The sequence below is a fragment of the Uloborus diversus genome, chromosome 4, assembly GCF_026930045.1.
Source record: "Uloborus diversus isolate 005 chromosome 4, Udiv.v.3.1, whole genome shotgun sequence".
Classification (NCBI taxonomy): Eukaryota; Metazoa; Arthropoda; class Arachnida; order Araneae; family Uloboridae; genus Uloborus; species Uloborus diversus.
The window spans coordinates 135181937-135200281 of NC_072734.1; the positions used below are offsets into that span (position 1 = coordinate 135181937).

Consider the following 18345-nt stretch of genomic DNA (forward strand, 5'->3'; position numbering starts at 1 on the left):
AGTGAAATTTCATCAATAACAAGTAACTACAATATCATTTTGAAACAAACCTCAGAAGTTTCTTTCCTTTAGAATTAGTTTCAAAAAATTTTAAACATCTTCAAAAACATTTTACTGAAAAAGGATTGATCAAGTATTTTTATGCTAACATTTATGTTGTACTGCATTTATTTTTAGTGTGTTTGGAGGAAATGTCTGCAAAGGATGTACGTAAATAAATAGTAATAATAAATTGAGTGACATTTTGATGTCATGCAGGGACATATTACTGGGTTGTAAAAGACCTTAAAAAATTGATGTTTGCTTTTTTTTTGTAACCAGCTAAGGTTTTTACTTTTGTAGAATGGCTTTTTACATCTGAAATTTGGCTATCAACATTGATTAGGCATATCCAACACATTTAATGTGAATATCATATTAGATTGCTAAGTTGTTTTACTTCACACAATAATTCTTTAAATATGTGATCAAAATACATTTTTTTTACAAAAATTTGTTTTGTATATAGCAGGGGTGCAGAAAATGTTTTTACTGCCAATGTTTCCCCCAATCCATATGAAAATTCTCCCAAAATTTTACAATATATGTTATATGCTTCAGATAAAAGCTAATTTGTAACAGAGGTATAAATAATTTTGAAAAAAAAAATTGCACCTTTAAAACTTAAAGAATTAATTGGTAGTTTGCAGAACTAGGTATCTAATATTGAAAGAAAATTTAAAAAAAAAAATTATATCTGCAAAATTTTCCCCAGATGGCACCAATTTCCCCCAATCCTAGATTGCCGGATCGGACATATTCTGCACCCGTGGTATATAGTTGATTATACATTTGCATAGTGGAATACATACGCAAAAGTATTTTAGTTGAATATAAATTTTTGAAATAAATACCCGGGTAAATACCCATTTTGGGTATTTACTCAGGTATATACCCTGGGTATTTACACCTAAAAATAAATAAGGGGGAATTTTAAATCACTAATTGAGATTATAAAAAAGTTCAAAGAGATAAAATGTTGTTTTACTAGTTTTTTTATTTTTATTTATTTATTTATTTTTTTTTGGACAAAAATGTATATAAGAGTTTACTTCTATAGTTATACTTTGCACAAAAAGGTGATAATAGCTTTTTATTTTATATTCAATTGTAAAAAGTTATTTCTGATTTTTTTTAAGTATGAGTTATGAACAATGTTCTTGAGCAAAACACAAATGAACTGTTAAAAAATTATATGAAGCCCAAAGAAATAGAAAAAAATACCTAATGTTTTTTTTAAAACCAAGTATGATCAAAATCTGCCTCCCCCCCCCCCCACCCGTCATTACAATGTATGTGCTCAAATTTACCTGTGACCCTACCTTTAGAGAAAAAAGTGTTTCCTAATGTGTGTATGCTTTTCCTCTCTTCTTTCAAATATCACTTTTATTACAAAAATGAGTTTAAGAGGTATTATTTTGAACATTATGGTTAATATTTGTTCAAGTATGTTCTAGCATTATTCAAATTATTCACCAAAAAATATTGTTAACATAGAATGGTAACTTGTCTACGCAATCACACTGTGAAAATTATTAATTTTTACAACTGAAATTATTAAATATCATTGGTGATAAAAATTAATGCAAAAGGTAAATTTATTATTACAAAAATTGTAGCAGAAAAGAAAGAAAAAAAATGAATTTCCAGTAGAGAATACTAATTGCTACATTTAATACCTAAGCATCCAATGACTCCAGCGGATTGGTTGAGCTCGTTGCAGGTGAGTATAACCAGGCATCAAAATGTCAACTTCACTGTAACATAAAAAAGTGTTGCATTATCAATAACTAAGTTTTTTCAAAAAATGCCACAAAATCAAGTTCAGAAAAAAAAGAAGAGAAAAATGAATGTGGCAATGAGGGATGTAATTTTGAAAGCAGAAAGAAAAAGAAAACAATCCAACAAAAACATTGAGATGGAATTTCGATACAGTAATCATTTCATTATGTGAGTCAGATGAACTTCATTATTTTTAAGGACTGAAAAGCAGGATTATCACAACCAATTATTTTATATGCTGATTTCAAAATGACAAAGTGAATTATCAATGTTTGTTTGATTATATTTCTCTAAAAAATTTTTTTTTTTAATTAAAACCTTTTACACCAAAACTTATGCATAAAAAGAAACCAAGTCTACTGTAATAAATAGCGAATTGACACAATGAGAATGTAAAATGCTAAAATGAGCACATAAATTTAAAAGAAAAAAAAATCATCAAGTTTACTAAATTAAAAACCCTCGCAACAATGAATACAACATAAAGTAAAAAGCACTCTTAACAATTTAACTTCCTAATCATGTTTGTTAAAATACTTCTTCTATTTATGATTCATTTTTTTTTTTTTTTACTATTAAAAAAAAAATTTTTTCCCCATTCCCATAAAAATTAAATGAAAGTTTTAAAAACTCTGAATATGGTTTCATAATGTTGTTTTACTACTTGATGTATTTTAAAAAGAAGGATTCTTAAAATAGTCGATTCTGATCCAGATAGAAACACAGATCAAAACAACAAAACAATAACAGCAAAATTATTGAAACTTAAAGTTAGAAAACTTAAATTAATTAAAATAAAAAGCAGCAGCTGAAAGGATATGATTAAATTGAAAGTATTTAAAGACATTTACGCTTTTGCTCGTTGACAGGATATTTTGACAAATGATAATAGCAGAGATTTTAACACTGTAGCTTGCTCTCTTAACCACAATCTCTCATCAGTAGCTACCTGCAATTGATTTTCAATAGCATTAAACAAACATTTTTATAATAGAACATAGCAGAAAGCTCATTTCATTAAACCATTGACACACAGATTGTTTTTCTTAAGTACATACATATATTGCAGCATTTTGTGTAAATTTGAAGTTAATATAATAAATGCAGAATATTATTGTTACTCGCTATTTATTAATGATCTATCTATTTATATTATTGTCTGTATATTACATATAATCTTGTTTATAATCTGTATACTCTACCTCACAAATATACACAACCACTAAGTTCTGATTACCCATACTTCCTCACATAATGAAAGTCATGAGATGAAAAGTGAGTGGCAGGTTTAACATAACCAAATATCTCTTAGGAGAAGTGAGAGTCTTACTAAATATGATAAACAGTTCAGATATGTATTAAACAGAACATATGCGACATACCTCTAGTTGTAGTCTACAATAAAATTGTGAGGTATACATCATACATCTTGGACGTCAAATAGAGAGATTAGACATGTTTGAGGCTAACCCCTCAGAAATTTATTTAGATAAAAATGTTTGACTGTGGATTATTACTACAGACACCCATTATAATGCACACCTAAGGGTCAGAGCAGTGCCGCACACAGGAATCTTTCAAGGGGAGGGGGAGGTCCAGGATCGAAGGTCCACCATTCTCATATCATACTCCAACAAGCAACCAAACACATTCTTTTGATTTTATCAATTGTCAGGAACAAAAAACATTAAAAAAAATTAATGAATCATTACTTAGCATTAGTTAATGAAATTAATTTTAACAAATACTTAATTAAAACACCAGAAAGCCCAAGAATAAATGCATTTACTTTTCACATAATTAAAATTAAAAACAGCGAAGTAAAATCATCTCCTGTCATCTTTGAACTTTTTATGTTCACATACAGTTCAATTTTGCAGGAGAAGAAAAAGAAAAGTTTCATTTTTTCATTTATTAAATCTGAAATTATTGTAACCCTTGCTTGGAATTATTTTACATACACATGCATAAGATTACGGTGAATCAAAAAAACTCAAGAATGATGGGGGGGGGGGATTTCAGGGGGTCTGGACCCCCTGAACCCTCCCCTTGTGTGCGCCACTGGGTCAGAGGTTTTAAATTTTTTTGATATGAGCATTATATAGATCATTCAAGTAGGTTTTTTATTACAATGAGTACTAAAGGTTAAATTTTGCAATTTAATAATTATTCACAAATAAACACTCTTTATAGTCTAAAAAAGTAAATGCACTATCCTGCACTTTCATTAACTTCATAGTTGGTGGTTTAGGTTTATGGTTTAAGTGGAAATTTTACAAACGATTTCAAAATTTAATTTGATAGAAAATGATGCTATGCTTGCAATGAGAATTAAGGCATTTTAAAGTGTATAATGCTTGAAAAGTTGTGCAGCTTTTAGTTCATTGCATTTTATAAATTGGCACTTATAAGGTGTTTGCTTGCAGTTGTTTGTTAACAAGGTTTTTCTAAAAACCAGGGGTCTCCAAATGTTTTAGCCTAAGGGCCATTTTTGAATATTTCTCAAGACCCCCGGTCAAAACTCCAGATAGAGATATCTCGTCGCACAAAATGAAGTTCAGAATCTCAGGTAGATTTTTGTTTACGAACTAATTGGCACATGTAATAATTACATTTTACATTAAGCATTGAAATGACATTCCCAGAATTTCAAAAGACGTTTCAGATTTTACATCAAATCTTCAATTCTCATCCGCCAGCTTTCGGATAAATCAACACGAGAAGCGAAAAAATTTCATCTTATTATCAGGATCAACATTTATTAATCATTAGGTTGAACCATTGAACAATAAAATTTATTTGAAAGTTGATTCCAAATTGATTTATTCTTTATTTCAGTAGCTACCAGTGCCGGATCTAGGTTAGGTTATCGGAGGCCCTTGCCCCAGGGGACATAGCATGGAGGCGGAAAATTCACATAATTTTGTGATTTTTTCCCATTGAAACTTGAAACAAAAACTTGAAGGACGATGGAGAAGAGCAGCATTTTCATGACTTGCCGCCATTTGGAAAATTCGAAGATCCGCTACCGGTAGCCACTAACTCCATAACACTGGAATTTTCACATTAATTATTATTAGTTATTATACATGAAGAAACTTCATTCATTACCTGTTAGAAGCGTTTTGCATATTGTTATTAAGTCACAAATTGACTTAGGAATATTCTTTAATAAAAGTTATGACTTTTTTTTTAATGTTAATTTTAGAGAGAATATAGGAGCTGAATTACATGACAGTACTGAATATTTGAACAATTGATGTTGAGATTTTTATCCTAAAATGTGTCAATAGAAACTAGTGATGTTCCAGATATCCGTATCCGTATCCGCGGATATCCGAGGGAAAATAAAGATCTGTATCCGTATCCGTTACTTTTCTGACGGATCTTAAACGGATCATTTCTATTCTAAAAATGTTTAAATATTTGAATAAAAGACTCTTAAATTCCGTTTAAATTAGGTTTTATTCCCTATTTAAATTATAAGGTATCATTTCAGAAGTCAATTTGTATCCCCCCCCCCCCCCCCCCCCCCCGTTGCAAAAAGAAAGGGGAAATAAGTTTTAAAAGTGTGTATCAGAGCGTCTTTTTGTGACAATGTAGCTCCCAAACAGATGAACGATTTTAATAGTTCATTTTTCATTCAAAAGGTGACTTTTCAGGTGACGGATCGAAAGTGTTCTTAGCTTGGCCTCGTTTTATAGAACTTTAATTACCGGAGATACGAATTAAAAACCGATTTAACGTTTTTCACAATTATGGTAGTAAAAATTTATCAGAACGTTCCAAAATGTTGGCCCTAATTGAAAGAACGAAGTTTTCAGCATTTGATATTTATTTGAAACATTCAACTTATAACAGTAGTTGTAATCTTGTTAAGTAAATTTTAAATGCCACTCTAAGCCTTTATACGCGTGATTAGTAGCGATTTCATAGTCGGAAGATAAGGAGAAAAAGTTCAATGATTTAAAATTTTTACCTGCTGTCAGTCATATTTGTTAATAAATGTGTGTTCTCACCCGCAAAGTTCATGTTAATATGAGACCGTCTCTCTGGGACATGTTTTGTTTTTTTAATTTTTAATTTAATATTAGTTTTTGTTATTGATTTGGGGTTTCTGTTATTCTTTATTTTTGTTTTTCTCGGTATCCTTTAAAAAAGGTGAGACTAAATTCTCTATTTACTGTTTGTAAAGGTGTTCCCGGCTCTGTATTTCGTCGATCGGAGAAGTTCGGTGGAATGGGTCAGCGCTGCATTTATGCTGAAATAAAATGGGAAAAATTATTTCTAGCCTGTGCCCAATAGCAGCTTTACACTCTTGCTCCTGTATCCTACATCTACCGAGTAAGCTAGAAATAATTTTTCACATTCCACCTAAGCATTAATGCAGCGCTGACCCATTCCTTCCAACTCTCCCTCAATTTTGACGAAGATTTCTTTAAAGAGTAAATCATAGTCTTGATTATATTTTTGCCCCAGTTGACATTTTTTTGAAGAAACTGCTATTATTCTGATGGGAATACCTTCCGTAACGAATTTTACACTTGGATAGTTGAATTGGGTAAAAGAAATTTGGAGATCCGTATCCGCGGATCGTGACACTAATGATCCGGATCCCTATCCGCGGATCTACTTTTTTAACGATCCGGCACATCACTAATAGAAACATACAAAATAACAGAAGAGATTCCTAGAGGAATTAAACGCACCTAGTAATTGTGATTTGTTCAATTTATACATTTAAGTCTGGCTCATTGCCGAGGGCCAGATTTTAGGATATTGCAAGTCACTTTTGTCCCACTGGCCATGGTTTGGAAAACCCTGCTATAGACCTTTTTTTTCAGCTAAATTCTAACAATTAAAAGATAGATGTAGCTTTGCATTGAATACCTGATCATTTCTACTTCTTCCAACGTGAAGTTTTCCTCCTATTTCATTTCCAATTATTTCCTATAGAATAATAAAAGTTTAAATGACATTTTCAGAAGAAATGCATGCGTTTTACAAATAGCTGTATGATTTAATAACAAAATGATAATGAAAAAATTATATTATTAAAAATCAACTAATCAGCAACCTATTCATTGGCTGGGCATCTTTTGACAATGAATCAGCAGTCGGTCAATTTGCTTATCAGTGCATTCCTAATACTAAATGTAAGATTTCAAAATAAAAATACACAAAAAGTTGAAATAATGAAATAATATTGTGACTTTTTCTCCCTCCCAGAAAGCTATTATTCCTTCTTCAATTGAAGCTTGGAGAGGATCCCCCTTCACTTAAAAATTTGAATTTTAGCTCCTGACTTGCAATTTAACAATTTGAACTTTTTTTTAAATGCAGGATGATGCATAAATTTGTTGACAGTACTCAAAGTTGCAAAATTGTAAGAAATTACAGTACTTGAATGGAAAAAAAAACCGTAATGAAAGTTTTTTTTTTTCTTTTGTTAAGACAGTTCATAGTTTGTCTTTCAGAATGATTATTCAAGGTTGAGGCAAGATACTTCCCTTCATCATACTTATGCAGTAAGGCCATTCATGAAAATATAGATTTAAAGAAAACAAAAATCATAATAAAAATTAATGAAAAACAAAACCTTTAAACAAACATTTCATGATACATTTTTAAATTCTTACTTTGAGTCTTCTTTCATTTGCAGAATGAATATCTTCATCATTTTTTATGACAAACTTATTTGATGCCCATTCTCCAGCAATCTAAGGAAATAGAAGACATAGATTGTAAAGAAATCAATGAAATCTTTAGTGGATAAAATCTGAACAATATTTGTAGGAGATGTTTCACACTTTCCACAACAGTATGTCCCTATTTTCTCATAACATAATAAAATGTACATACAAACAGTTTTTGATAGCTCATAATGATGGGCATCTGTTTATTTATTTTTTACTAGCTTTTACCCGCGGCTTCGCTCACATTGATGTAGTTTTTTTCAATTGATTCAAGTTAATGGTCAACACAGGTAGAGGTCTAATAATTACCAAAAAATGGTTTGTCTCCAGTTTCGCTGACATTTCAAATTGCCTGCGCCTTTAAATGTATCAAAAGGTATGATTAAAACTGAAAATCAGGGGGAAGGGGAGTAAATGAAATGTCGGCGAAACTGGAAAGACACCCAAAAAATCACACAAAATAAATCACGAAGATTTTCAGGAGTTGTAAAGAAGTTACTTTGGGTAATTCTCAAAAAAAAAAACCAATTCGAGTGAGGTCAACTATTCTTAAATAAAGTGAAACACTTTCCTTATAATCCCGATCTCCGTCAAATAATATCCAGCGCTACACCGACTATCTAAACTATTGTATAATGTATAGCTTCTTACCGGAGAAATCTTCCCAAAATAGGGTCAACAATCACTACAAATCCTGATTCTAATAATGTTCCTTTAAGAGAGAGAACATCAAACCTTTAAAATCCCCATCAGAAAGAAATCAACTGTTTCTAGATAACGTAAACGGTCCTGATTACAATACCAAAAAGTTCAGAGTAAAAATACCATTAAAATCAGAGAAAGCACAACAGTTTTTTTTTTTTAAAGTTTGTATTTAAAAGAGGAAAATAGTACAAAAAACTTCTCATTTCGCCAAAGAGAAAAATTCCCAGAAGTCTCTATTAGAATGGTCTCTATCAGCGTTTTTAGATAACATTCCCCTCTGATGATCTCAGTCATGATTATTTCCAAAAATCTTCATCAGTACATGTCTAATAGGATAAAAAAACAAATAAAAAAACCAAAACAAAATAAAAGAAAAACAGAAAAAAAAGAAAGAACAATATTCTCCATTGTTGCCATTAAAATAGGGACATTTATTCCACAAAATCCTAATTAGCATCATTAACCCTTAAAAATATACACACAAAAAAGAAAATGAAAAGTTTCATAAAAATTTTAAATAATTCGCTAATGTACTAACGTAGTAAGACTGCGGGAAAAAAATGAATTTGGTGTATTAGATTACATTTTAATAGTAGTTTTAATGTTATTTAAGAATGTTGTTTCACTAATTTCGTGGATTAATTTTAACTTCAATACCTCATAGTACTTAATGATCTTTTTACCAAAATTAATTTGGCGGAATTTTTACGCAACTTTTGTAATGGGTTTAGTGCCAAAATTTTTGAACACTCGTCCCGAACACGTCATCATAACTCTGCCTATAAAATACAGTTGGCAAAAAAAGTATTAGAACAATGTGAAATTTGTAGTTTTCAAGGTAATAAAATTGAATAAATCAAAAATTAATTAATACCGTTAGTATTTATCTAAATAGTGCAATGCATAAGCATAAAAAAGAGTTCGAAATAAATACAATATTTTAAAAATAAAAACAATGCGATTCATACCGCAAAAAAAGTATTAGAACAAAAAACGAAACTTGCCAAATACAACTTGACGTCATTTGACTTTCAAGGTTTCTCTCACACATGTCAAGGGCATGTAAAAACCTCTCGTTTCCTTTGCTGACATTTAGTTCGAAATCGGTTCTGTGAAATTTTCTTGGCATGGCACCGAAAATAAAAGAGGTTTTAATTGCGAAAACAGAACAGATAGTTTATCTGTATAAAAGTGGGAAAACATTCCATGAAATAAGAAGCATGTTGAATGTGTCTTTGTGTGCAATTCATCACATTCTTAAAAAGAAAAACAGACTGGTGTTGTTGACAAGAAAGACAGATTAGGGAGACCAACCAAGTTGACAGTAAGAGAAAGGTGTCAAGTGGTCAAAGATGCTTTAAAAAATCCAACAGGAAGTGCAAAGATGTTGGCCGCTAATATTGAATCAATATGAGGAAAGATTGTAACAGCTAAGACAGTAAGAAATGTTTTGCATAGCGCTGATATAAAAGGAAGATGCCCAAGGAAGAAGCCATTCATTTCAGAAATCAACAGAATCAAACGACTCGAGTTTGCTAAAAAATATTAGAGTAAGACAATGGATTTCTGTAAAAGTGTTACTTTTTCTGACGAAAGTAAGTTTGAAATTTTCCAACCAAAGCACATACTCACTGTTTGGAGAAAAAAAGGTGCTGCCTTAGAACCGCAAAACTTACCGAAAACGGTAAAGCATGGAAGGAGGTAATGTCATGGTTTGGGGATGTATGGCGCACAATGGGGTAGGAAATATCCATTTCATTGATGGGAAAATGACAGCTCTGTCATACATCAATGTGTTACGGCATAATTTGAAAAGTAGTGCCAGAAAATTAGGACTAGAGAATGCATTCCTCTTTCAACAAGATCAAGATCCCAAGGATACCGCCAAAAAAACCAGAGTGACTATTATATAATGGTCCACGAAGACTCACCACAATCACTAGATCTGAACCCAATAGAACATCTGTGGCATTTATTAGATATTAAAATTCGAAAAAAACTCGATAACAAGCAAATTAAGTTTGAAACAGGCTTTACAGGAGGCGTGGAACCAGATGTCTTTAAAAGTCACAAATGATTTGGTAGAATCTATGCCGAGACGCTTAGAAGCAGTAATTGTAGCAAAGGACTCTTCATGCTAAGTACTAACTATACATTTCAATTAATTTTTTTTTTTTTTTTTTTTGATTAACCATGCAACAACTTGATGTTCTAATACTTATTTTGCAATAGAAACTTGGTTATTGTAATTTTTAAAAAGTTCTATTTATGTTAAACTTTTATTTGTTACAGAACAAGATATTTTTGTAAGAATTTCATGTAATATGATTTTTTTATTCTTGTGAATTCATTTTATTACTTTATTAAGTACAAATTTCATATTGTTCTAATACTTCTGTTGTCAACTGTAAGTTTTTAAAATGTCATTTTGTTTAGTTTCATTTTATATTTCTGCAATTAAAAGCAGCGTTAAAATGGAAAATAATAAATCCAAATCCATTATTTATCGCCAAAGGATCACAGTACCATACATTCGCCAGAGACTTGCCAAGTTTATGAAACTGCGTAAAATGTTTGGTTAATCTATATTCATAAGATATGATTTTTAATTCTGAACAGAAGATGCTATTAAGAAAACGTTTTGCATGTATTTGGCCGTTCCTGGCGAAAAATAAATCTTTCTTCAATGGAAGTAACTGGGGGTAGGGGGGGTAGACTCTATTTCATAACTTTATTTTGTTACCAGATAATTGTACGTAGCAAAAATACCTGGCGTTGCCTGGGTCTGTAATAATTATGAGAAACAATCGCTACTTTTGTTCGTTCTCTGCTGTAACTGAAATAACTCAAAGCACTCCGTTTTGACGTGATTAGAAATAGAGCTTCTGCCTTACCCATAAAAGTAAAATGGCAATAAGTATAAAGAACAAAATAGTACTCTTTTAAAAACGAAAAAACGATATTTAAGCATATACAAATGTGAGGAATTTCCGAAATATAAAATTGAACTTCACTTGTTTAAAAAGATTTATCTTTTTGAACATAGTCTCTATATTGCTATTGAAGTACAAACTTTTAAAAAATGTAGCCGCCCGTAATTCCTTACTGCGATTTAAACTGTTATTAAATTTACGTTAATCGTTTTGGGATACCTTAAATGAGGTCCCTCCCTACTTTGTAAAACTGTGTGTTACTAATTTTCATCAAAGAGATAGTGTCGCCAAATACTGAGATAGTTCTGGTGATTATAAAATGATGCTACTCGAAATGTTTCCAATAAATAGTAAAAATTTGGCAATTGTTTGAAATTGTGCGAAAAGAAAAAGGAAGTTTAAAGGAAGTTTTTGTGCTGTTTATGGTTTTGCTTAATTTAGTTGGCGAATTATTTTACGTGTCAACAAATTTAAAGAAAAAAATATTGAAGAAATGGCGATATTTGGTCACATGATGAAAACCGAGAAACAGTATTGCGTAGTGTTTAGCTTCAAAAACAACGACAGTTGAAAAAATTGCCAAATGCCTTAGCTATTAAAATGATTCCACAAAAAAAGCTTGGCTAGATTCCTGCTGGTTGATTAAATACCCAGTCAACACAAATAAATTTAAAAAATCCCATTAATTGCCTCAAATTTGCATTGAAATGGAAAATAATCAGCCAAATCCATGTATATTTGCCTATCTTGCGCAAAAAATCTTACTTCAAGCTTTAACTTGAGAAAAGCCTTGAACAGTCAGACGAAAAGCAAAGATGATACACTAAATACTGTATTGATTTGAGGAAAGCCTTTGAGCATGGAACTAAAAAGCTCATATCTCGTTTTTTATTCTACTTAGAAATTTCGAACAGGTGCCATCTTCAGCAGAAAAATCAGAGCTTTCAATGGACATATAATGTTAATATGTGCAAGTATTTTTTCATTCCCATGTTAGAGAATTTATATGAAAATTGTGTTTTACTGCCCCCTAAGGGGGTTTTGCCCCCCATAACGGGACGAAAACTATCCTATGTGTTATTCTGATGCATAAGCTATATTATTGCAAAGTTTCATCAAAATCCATTCAGTAGTTTTTGCATGAAAGAGTAACAAACATCCATACAGACAAACTTTCGCATATATAATAGTAGTAAGAAGATAAGGATGCAACTCCTAAGAAAGCAATAAATATCATGCTTGCTCAGAGAGGTCTTGACACGAAATTTACATTATGATTACTTTTGATGTTGCTGTTGTTAGGAAACAAATTTTCGAAGCAATGGGTTTAATCTTTAATCATTTGATGAGGAAATTACATGAAATTTACAGTTTTCGAGCACGACGCTTTTAAACTAAATTTTTTAGCAATAAATTGTAGCCTAAGTTGTTCCCTGATAATGTAGCTATCAATGGTGAAAAAATGGTTAAAATCCGTCCAGTAGTTTTGAAGTTTACCCCGGACATCCGGACAGAAGTAGCCCTTTATGTATGAAGATATAAAAAAAATACCAGTTCCATTGAAGTCTTTTCAAAAACATAAACTGGGTCATACATCTCTACTTGAGGGAAATTTGATTCACTATAAGGGAATTTTAGCCCAATAGAAATTAAGAGCTATTAAAACCACACAGCTGAATTAAACTTTAAAAACATGCTACAAGTTTGAAGAAATAATAATTGTCCTAAGAGTCACCGAATACCTATTTAACAATTAAAAATGACAAATAATCAGAATCAAAACCTCTAATGAAATTCGTTTGAACTTTAATGAATAGGATATTTATAATGACTCACACAAATGCCAATTTTAAGTCCTTTTTCTAGTTGAGTTTCTATCTCCAAAGCATTTATCAATTACATCTCTAGTAGTGAATAGATATTTCAAGCTACTTGGCGAGTGTTATTGGCACTGACCACCCATTACTTACTTTATTTTATGTAGCTAAAGAAGTTTTACTTTAGCAAAAGATTTCAATTTTTAAACCTTAATTCAAATCCTGTTTTAGCTCTTAAAACAAATCTTAAACTAAAAATGAAACACATCGAACTAAACAGAGCTTCAGACTCTTGAGATTTGGAATTTTGGGACTAAACTGTAGTTACTTTTACAAACTAATTTAAGAGAAAAATAGCGAGTTCAATTTGTTAATTTTGTTCATCATTTTAATAAATGCACTTTAGCAACAAAAGAGATAATATCAGTGATTAAGTGGGAATTTTAAAATATAAGTTCACTATAATTATGAATTTGATGACAAAGCAGAAAGGGAAAAACTAGTTAATTTTTACTCCGCCACTCAATTATTAAGAAAATAAAGAAAAAAAAATTCTTGGATTTGAGCTAAGAGCAGAACTTCTGTTCAAAGCTAATTAAATTTTGTGCAGCTAATAAAGTTGCACCATAATATTATAATAGGCATAAAAGCTTTCAAACGATTAAGAGATAATTATAAAGAGAAAACATGTTAGTGAGATTTATAAACATTTTCAGGCATTAACATAAATAATTTGTGTTGATAAATATGCTAGTTATAATAATACTTTACCTGGGATAAACCTAACAACAAGCTCTTGCTTTCATCAGACGAAACAAGATTACACTTCTCAAGTGCTTTTACGTAGGCATAACTACCCTAAAAGATGGGAGAAAAAATTGATTAGAAAATAAAAAAACTTTTTATGAAAAATTATTTTGACAATTTAATCATAAAATAAATAATATTTATAAATGTCCTACATTTATACTGATGCTCTCTTTTTTTTCCATTTAAAAGTTGCCTATTTAGACCAGTATTTAATGCAAGGGGAAAGTCATAGGGGTCATGACCCTCCCCCCTAAACAGTCGACAATATTATGCATCCATATTATGTTCAAACAAGTGAATAAAATGTAAATAATTGCAGAAATCTTTTTTTTTTCATCAAAAAAATTTTAAAGTAAACTTTTGAAAAACTACTTCTTTTCATTGCTTACAAAATCAATCAGTAACGATTTTACTCTATTAGGTGCATTATTCCTGGTAGATTTGGTGCTTTTTATTGACACCCAAGCAGTTTCAGAAATTTTTTGAACTCAAAACCATATAGTTGTTTGTAAGGCTGGAGGGGATCATTCCTTAGCATGACCCCCCCCCCCCCTCTAAAGAGGTAGTCTATATCCACCCCTGTTTCAGACCACCTTAAGTATGAAATGAATGAAAAAAATGATTTTAAAAAATTTAAAAAATAGGCTCAACAAGGGCTCTATTAACCAATTAATTTCCAGTGAAAACTAGAGTGATCCATAGATAAAAAAAACAAGTAGGTTACTGGTTTTCCTAGACGCCTCTACATCTTTGAGGTAGACTTCATAGATTTGCACCTAAACCATTTTCTTGTAAGATATTTCTCAAAATGCTATGTAATCATAATGCAATATGGATATTAAATAGTTTTATGTTCATTTAATTAACCCCTTAACTTTGACATACATTTCAGGAAGATAGATCAAAAATGGAAAAAAGTTAACTATTTAATTTGGTTCTTGATATAATTATATAAATTACAAAATGGTTTTTTATCGGAAAAATAAAATTTTAAATGTAATAATAGCTAAATTTATGGTTTTTACATACACATAAAAAAGTAATGGATTACACACACAACTTATTCAATTTGAGCAAAAAAAAATTGAAGTCAAACATAATATGAATAATATAATAAATATAAAACAACAATATGAAGCTGAAACTAAACGAGAAAGCCAAATTGTTGTTGTTTATTAATTCAAGTGTGTCTTTGTTTATCTGAGCAGTTGACAACTACATCTTCCCTCCCTCCGCTGAAGTCATAATCGGGGGAAAAACTAGGACCACTAATCCCATCTATTAGGAAAATAATGAATTAAGTATCCTAAAGTGTAGGAACAAACTCAGTTTGGGCTTCATAAAATATAATTTTAATTTTTCTCCTGCCTGAAGTCAGTTCAGGCAGCACAAATACTGCAAGTAGTAGTTGCCTAAACTGGATTGGGATGGGTAAGGGGTCAAACATTGGTGCTCTAAAATCAGAATACAAATTTATTACATGTGGAGTGTGTAGCAGTTTTCTTTTTTAATTTTTGAAGGTAATAATACACTTGGTCCAGATCTTAAGTACACGTAAAAGGAAGAGAAACCTGTCAAAAGCTTAAGTACCCAAGAAGAGAAAGAGTGTTAGAATTTTTTTCATTATCATTGTTCAATTATTGTTCAGATAAAAGCTTATTTCCACTGATCTTTTTTTTTAAGTTCCTTTATAAACAAAGGAAGAATACATAGCAATGAAAAATATGCACAATCAATTCATATAATCAATTAAAATCCATAAAGAACATTTCACCACAAAAAGCATGAAAATGATTTTAAAAAAAAGAGGGGAACACACAAAATTAAAAATTATAACTAATACAAACCCTAATATCAACGTCCCATAAACGCTTGTCAAAAGATAATGACGCATTGAAAGTTTCCATAGTAGGGTTTAATTTCTCTGAGAATCTTCCTCCCCATAATTTTGCCTCCTGTACAAAAAAGAAAAAAAAAGCACTTGATTTGCATAACTTTTTTCAAAAAAGCATTTCGAAATCATACCATTTCACAAGGTGATGAAAAATTGTTAAGAATCATGTCATAAGAATAGACTGAATTCAACCTATGGGTCATTTTCTCTAACTTAAATTCTTGTCCTTGCTCCAGAAATAACAAATTAACTTGCATTGAAATAAAACCGACGCTAGAATGCTTTCACAACATGTTTTTATGATTGTAAAATAAGCTAAAATAAACCCTCCATTATTATTATATATTTAAATAACTTTTTTACACTGTAAATGTCATTCAACTGCATGTCCCTACCTCCACCTTAAAGCAAAATTAGCTTTTATAGATTAAGGAAGTCATGCATATTTGTCAAGATTGTTGTTGTTTAAACCTATTAACAACTGTTATGAAATGTTGTAAAATAGAAAAATGAAGACTCTTCAAGGTTTGCACTATTTTGAAAAAAATGTCCTTTGATTTTTTTTTGATTTCCCTGTCGAAGAATGGAAAGAATGTTTCTCACGCATCTAATAATAGTTGTATTAACCCAAGGGAAACAAATATCCACAACAAATACTTTTCGCACACCACAACATTAGATCTTCTTTAATTTCATAAAAATAGATTTTCCTTTTCCCACAGAAATTATAATACTGTCAATAAAATACATTATTTCCTCTAAGTGTCATTCTCTGTCACAGTGAATTCCATTCCTTGCCTTGTCCAAATTGCACTATTCAGGAAAAATAACCCATTTTCTGTCTATTCTACTCTGAAAATATCTGGAAAAGTTTATTGTAAGTATTTCTGGAAAGTGATCACCGATGATAGACATGTACTTGTACTACATGCATGCCACTAAAGAACAGCTGGCATGTAAAGTTCTGGAAGTGAAAAACTTTAGGCTTTGACATGAGAGGCAATGGAAAAACAGAGGAGCCCATGAAGACGAAGTTTAGTTCATGGCACAGAGAGCGCCATTGAAATTTTTAGAGGCATTGTTTTGAGGGGGGGTTTCCCTTTTTTGGTGGGATGGGGGAGGGGGGGAGTGGCTCTTTTTCTTGGGGGAGGGGTCTTTGTAATATTACGGAGGGTGTACCCTTGGGGGAGAGGGGGGGGGGTCCTTGAGAAAGGATAGACAGAAATATACAGATGGATCTTAAAACTTGGGGAAGTAGCAGGAGAAGAGAAAGACCACATAACCTCAGCTGATGCTGATCATTATAAGCTTCTCCCATGAGAGAAAGATATAACAATAACTCCTTTAGATTGAGAAGGAAGACGCAACTTAAAAGTACAGAAAAGAATTAGGAACTGTTCTATGTTCGAAAGGTAGGGACTAGCAGTCAGAATCTAATCAGATTGCAGACTGTGGTCAAAAGAGAAGAATTGTTTTATTTCTTGTTAATAATTACAAGAAACCACTCTTTTATTCAGTTCAAAAAGTTAGTAAACTTTTATTGTATGAAGTATTTTAAAGTGAAATAACAGATTTTTTTTTAGGACTTAAAACCTTGTGTCTCAAAAAGTCAATTGAATCTGTTAGTAACACAAACTTCTTTATTAATTCTGTAATTTTATTATGAAATATTACTTAGTTTTGTATTTTTTAACTATTTTGGTTGAAACGTCCTACACTTATGATGACTTGTTGACAGTCTCAAGTAAGACATGATCACTAGATTTGACTAACTATTTTGAAGATTAGCTAACTAAGCATGTTAGGTATTTGTTGTTATAAAGCAGTTGTACAGAGTGGAAAAGGTAATATAGCCATTTTTATTGAGCTAAATATCCTAAAAGTAAACAGTTCAATATAATTATTTTTTACTAAATGTTTTTAAAATTTGTTTAAATAACTTATCTGATAGTGAGCGTTGCTGATGATTACAAACGCATGCCAATTCATCAGTTTTAGTGATGAGAATCTAATCAGAATCTAACCAGAAGCCAAATCATTTACACTTGGTAAAATAGTTTTTTAAATAACTTTTACTCCTCCTCCACCCCCTCCTGCAACTAAAATTTCAGAAAAAAGAACTTATTTCTTATTTAATGATTTTTTGTTTTAAAAAAAAATCATTTTTGTCTAGTTTTTCCGGGAAAAAAAAAAAAAAAAAAAAAAAAAAAAAAAAAACAAGCTTTAAAGGGTTTAAGGCATAAGCTCTTGGTGGAAGTGGTGGAAAAGTGTGGAGGTCTTTGGAGGTGCAGGAGATGGAGCAGGTATTAGGTGGGCAGTGTTCCTGCAGCAGACTTTAAAAAAATGAGCAATTGAACTTAGATGTCATTATGGACTAAGTGACCTTCTTTAAAAAATTCTGGACGAGGCTTCAAAAAACAGGGTAGCTGACCACAGTAAACTTCCTCCAACAATTCAAAGCACCAATTTAATTTTCATGAAATAAAATGAGAAAAATATAAAACATACATTTAGTAAAGATTAAACAAATACCTTTGTGCTTAAAAAGTACAATAAGAAATAACCTTTAATTGTGCAATTGTTACATTGTTATGTCTTATTACACACATATTAGGTGAATTCTTTCTTTAAACGCATGAATTAAACAATTTTATCATATCTGAATCAAT

General features: G+C 30.9%; 1 protein-coding gene across 2 annotated transcripts in view; it reads right to left on the reverse strand.

Annotated features, from left to right (window-relative positions):
- LOC129219642 (argininosuccinate lyase-like) overlaps positions 1–18345 on the reverse strand; it is a 61003-nt gene that overhangs the window by 41140 nt on the left and 1518 nt on the right. Inside the window, exons 2-7 of one of the 2 annotated variants that reach the window (XM_054853909.1) lie at positions 15630–15737; positions 13744–13830; positions 7461–7541; positions 6712–6771; positions 2673–2770; positions 1719–1796 (exon numbers count right to left, since the gene is read on the reverse strand). In XM_054853909.1, coding sequence (XP_054709884.1) covers positions 1719–1796; positions 2673–2770; positions 6712–6771; positions 7461–7541; positions 13744–13830; positions 15630–15737 — 512 coding nt within the window. The remainder of the gene's footprint in view (positions 1–1718; positions 1797–2672; positions 2771–6711; positions 6772–7460; positions 7542–13743; positions 13831–15629; positions 15738–18345) is intronic. The other variant, XM_054853911.1, reaches the window with a different exon arrangement.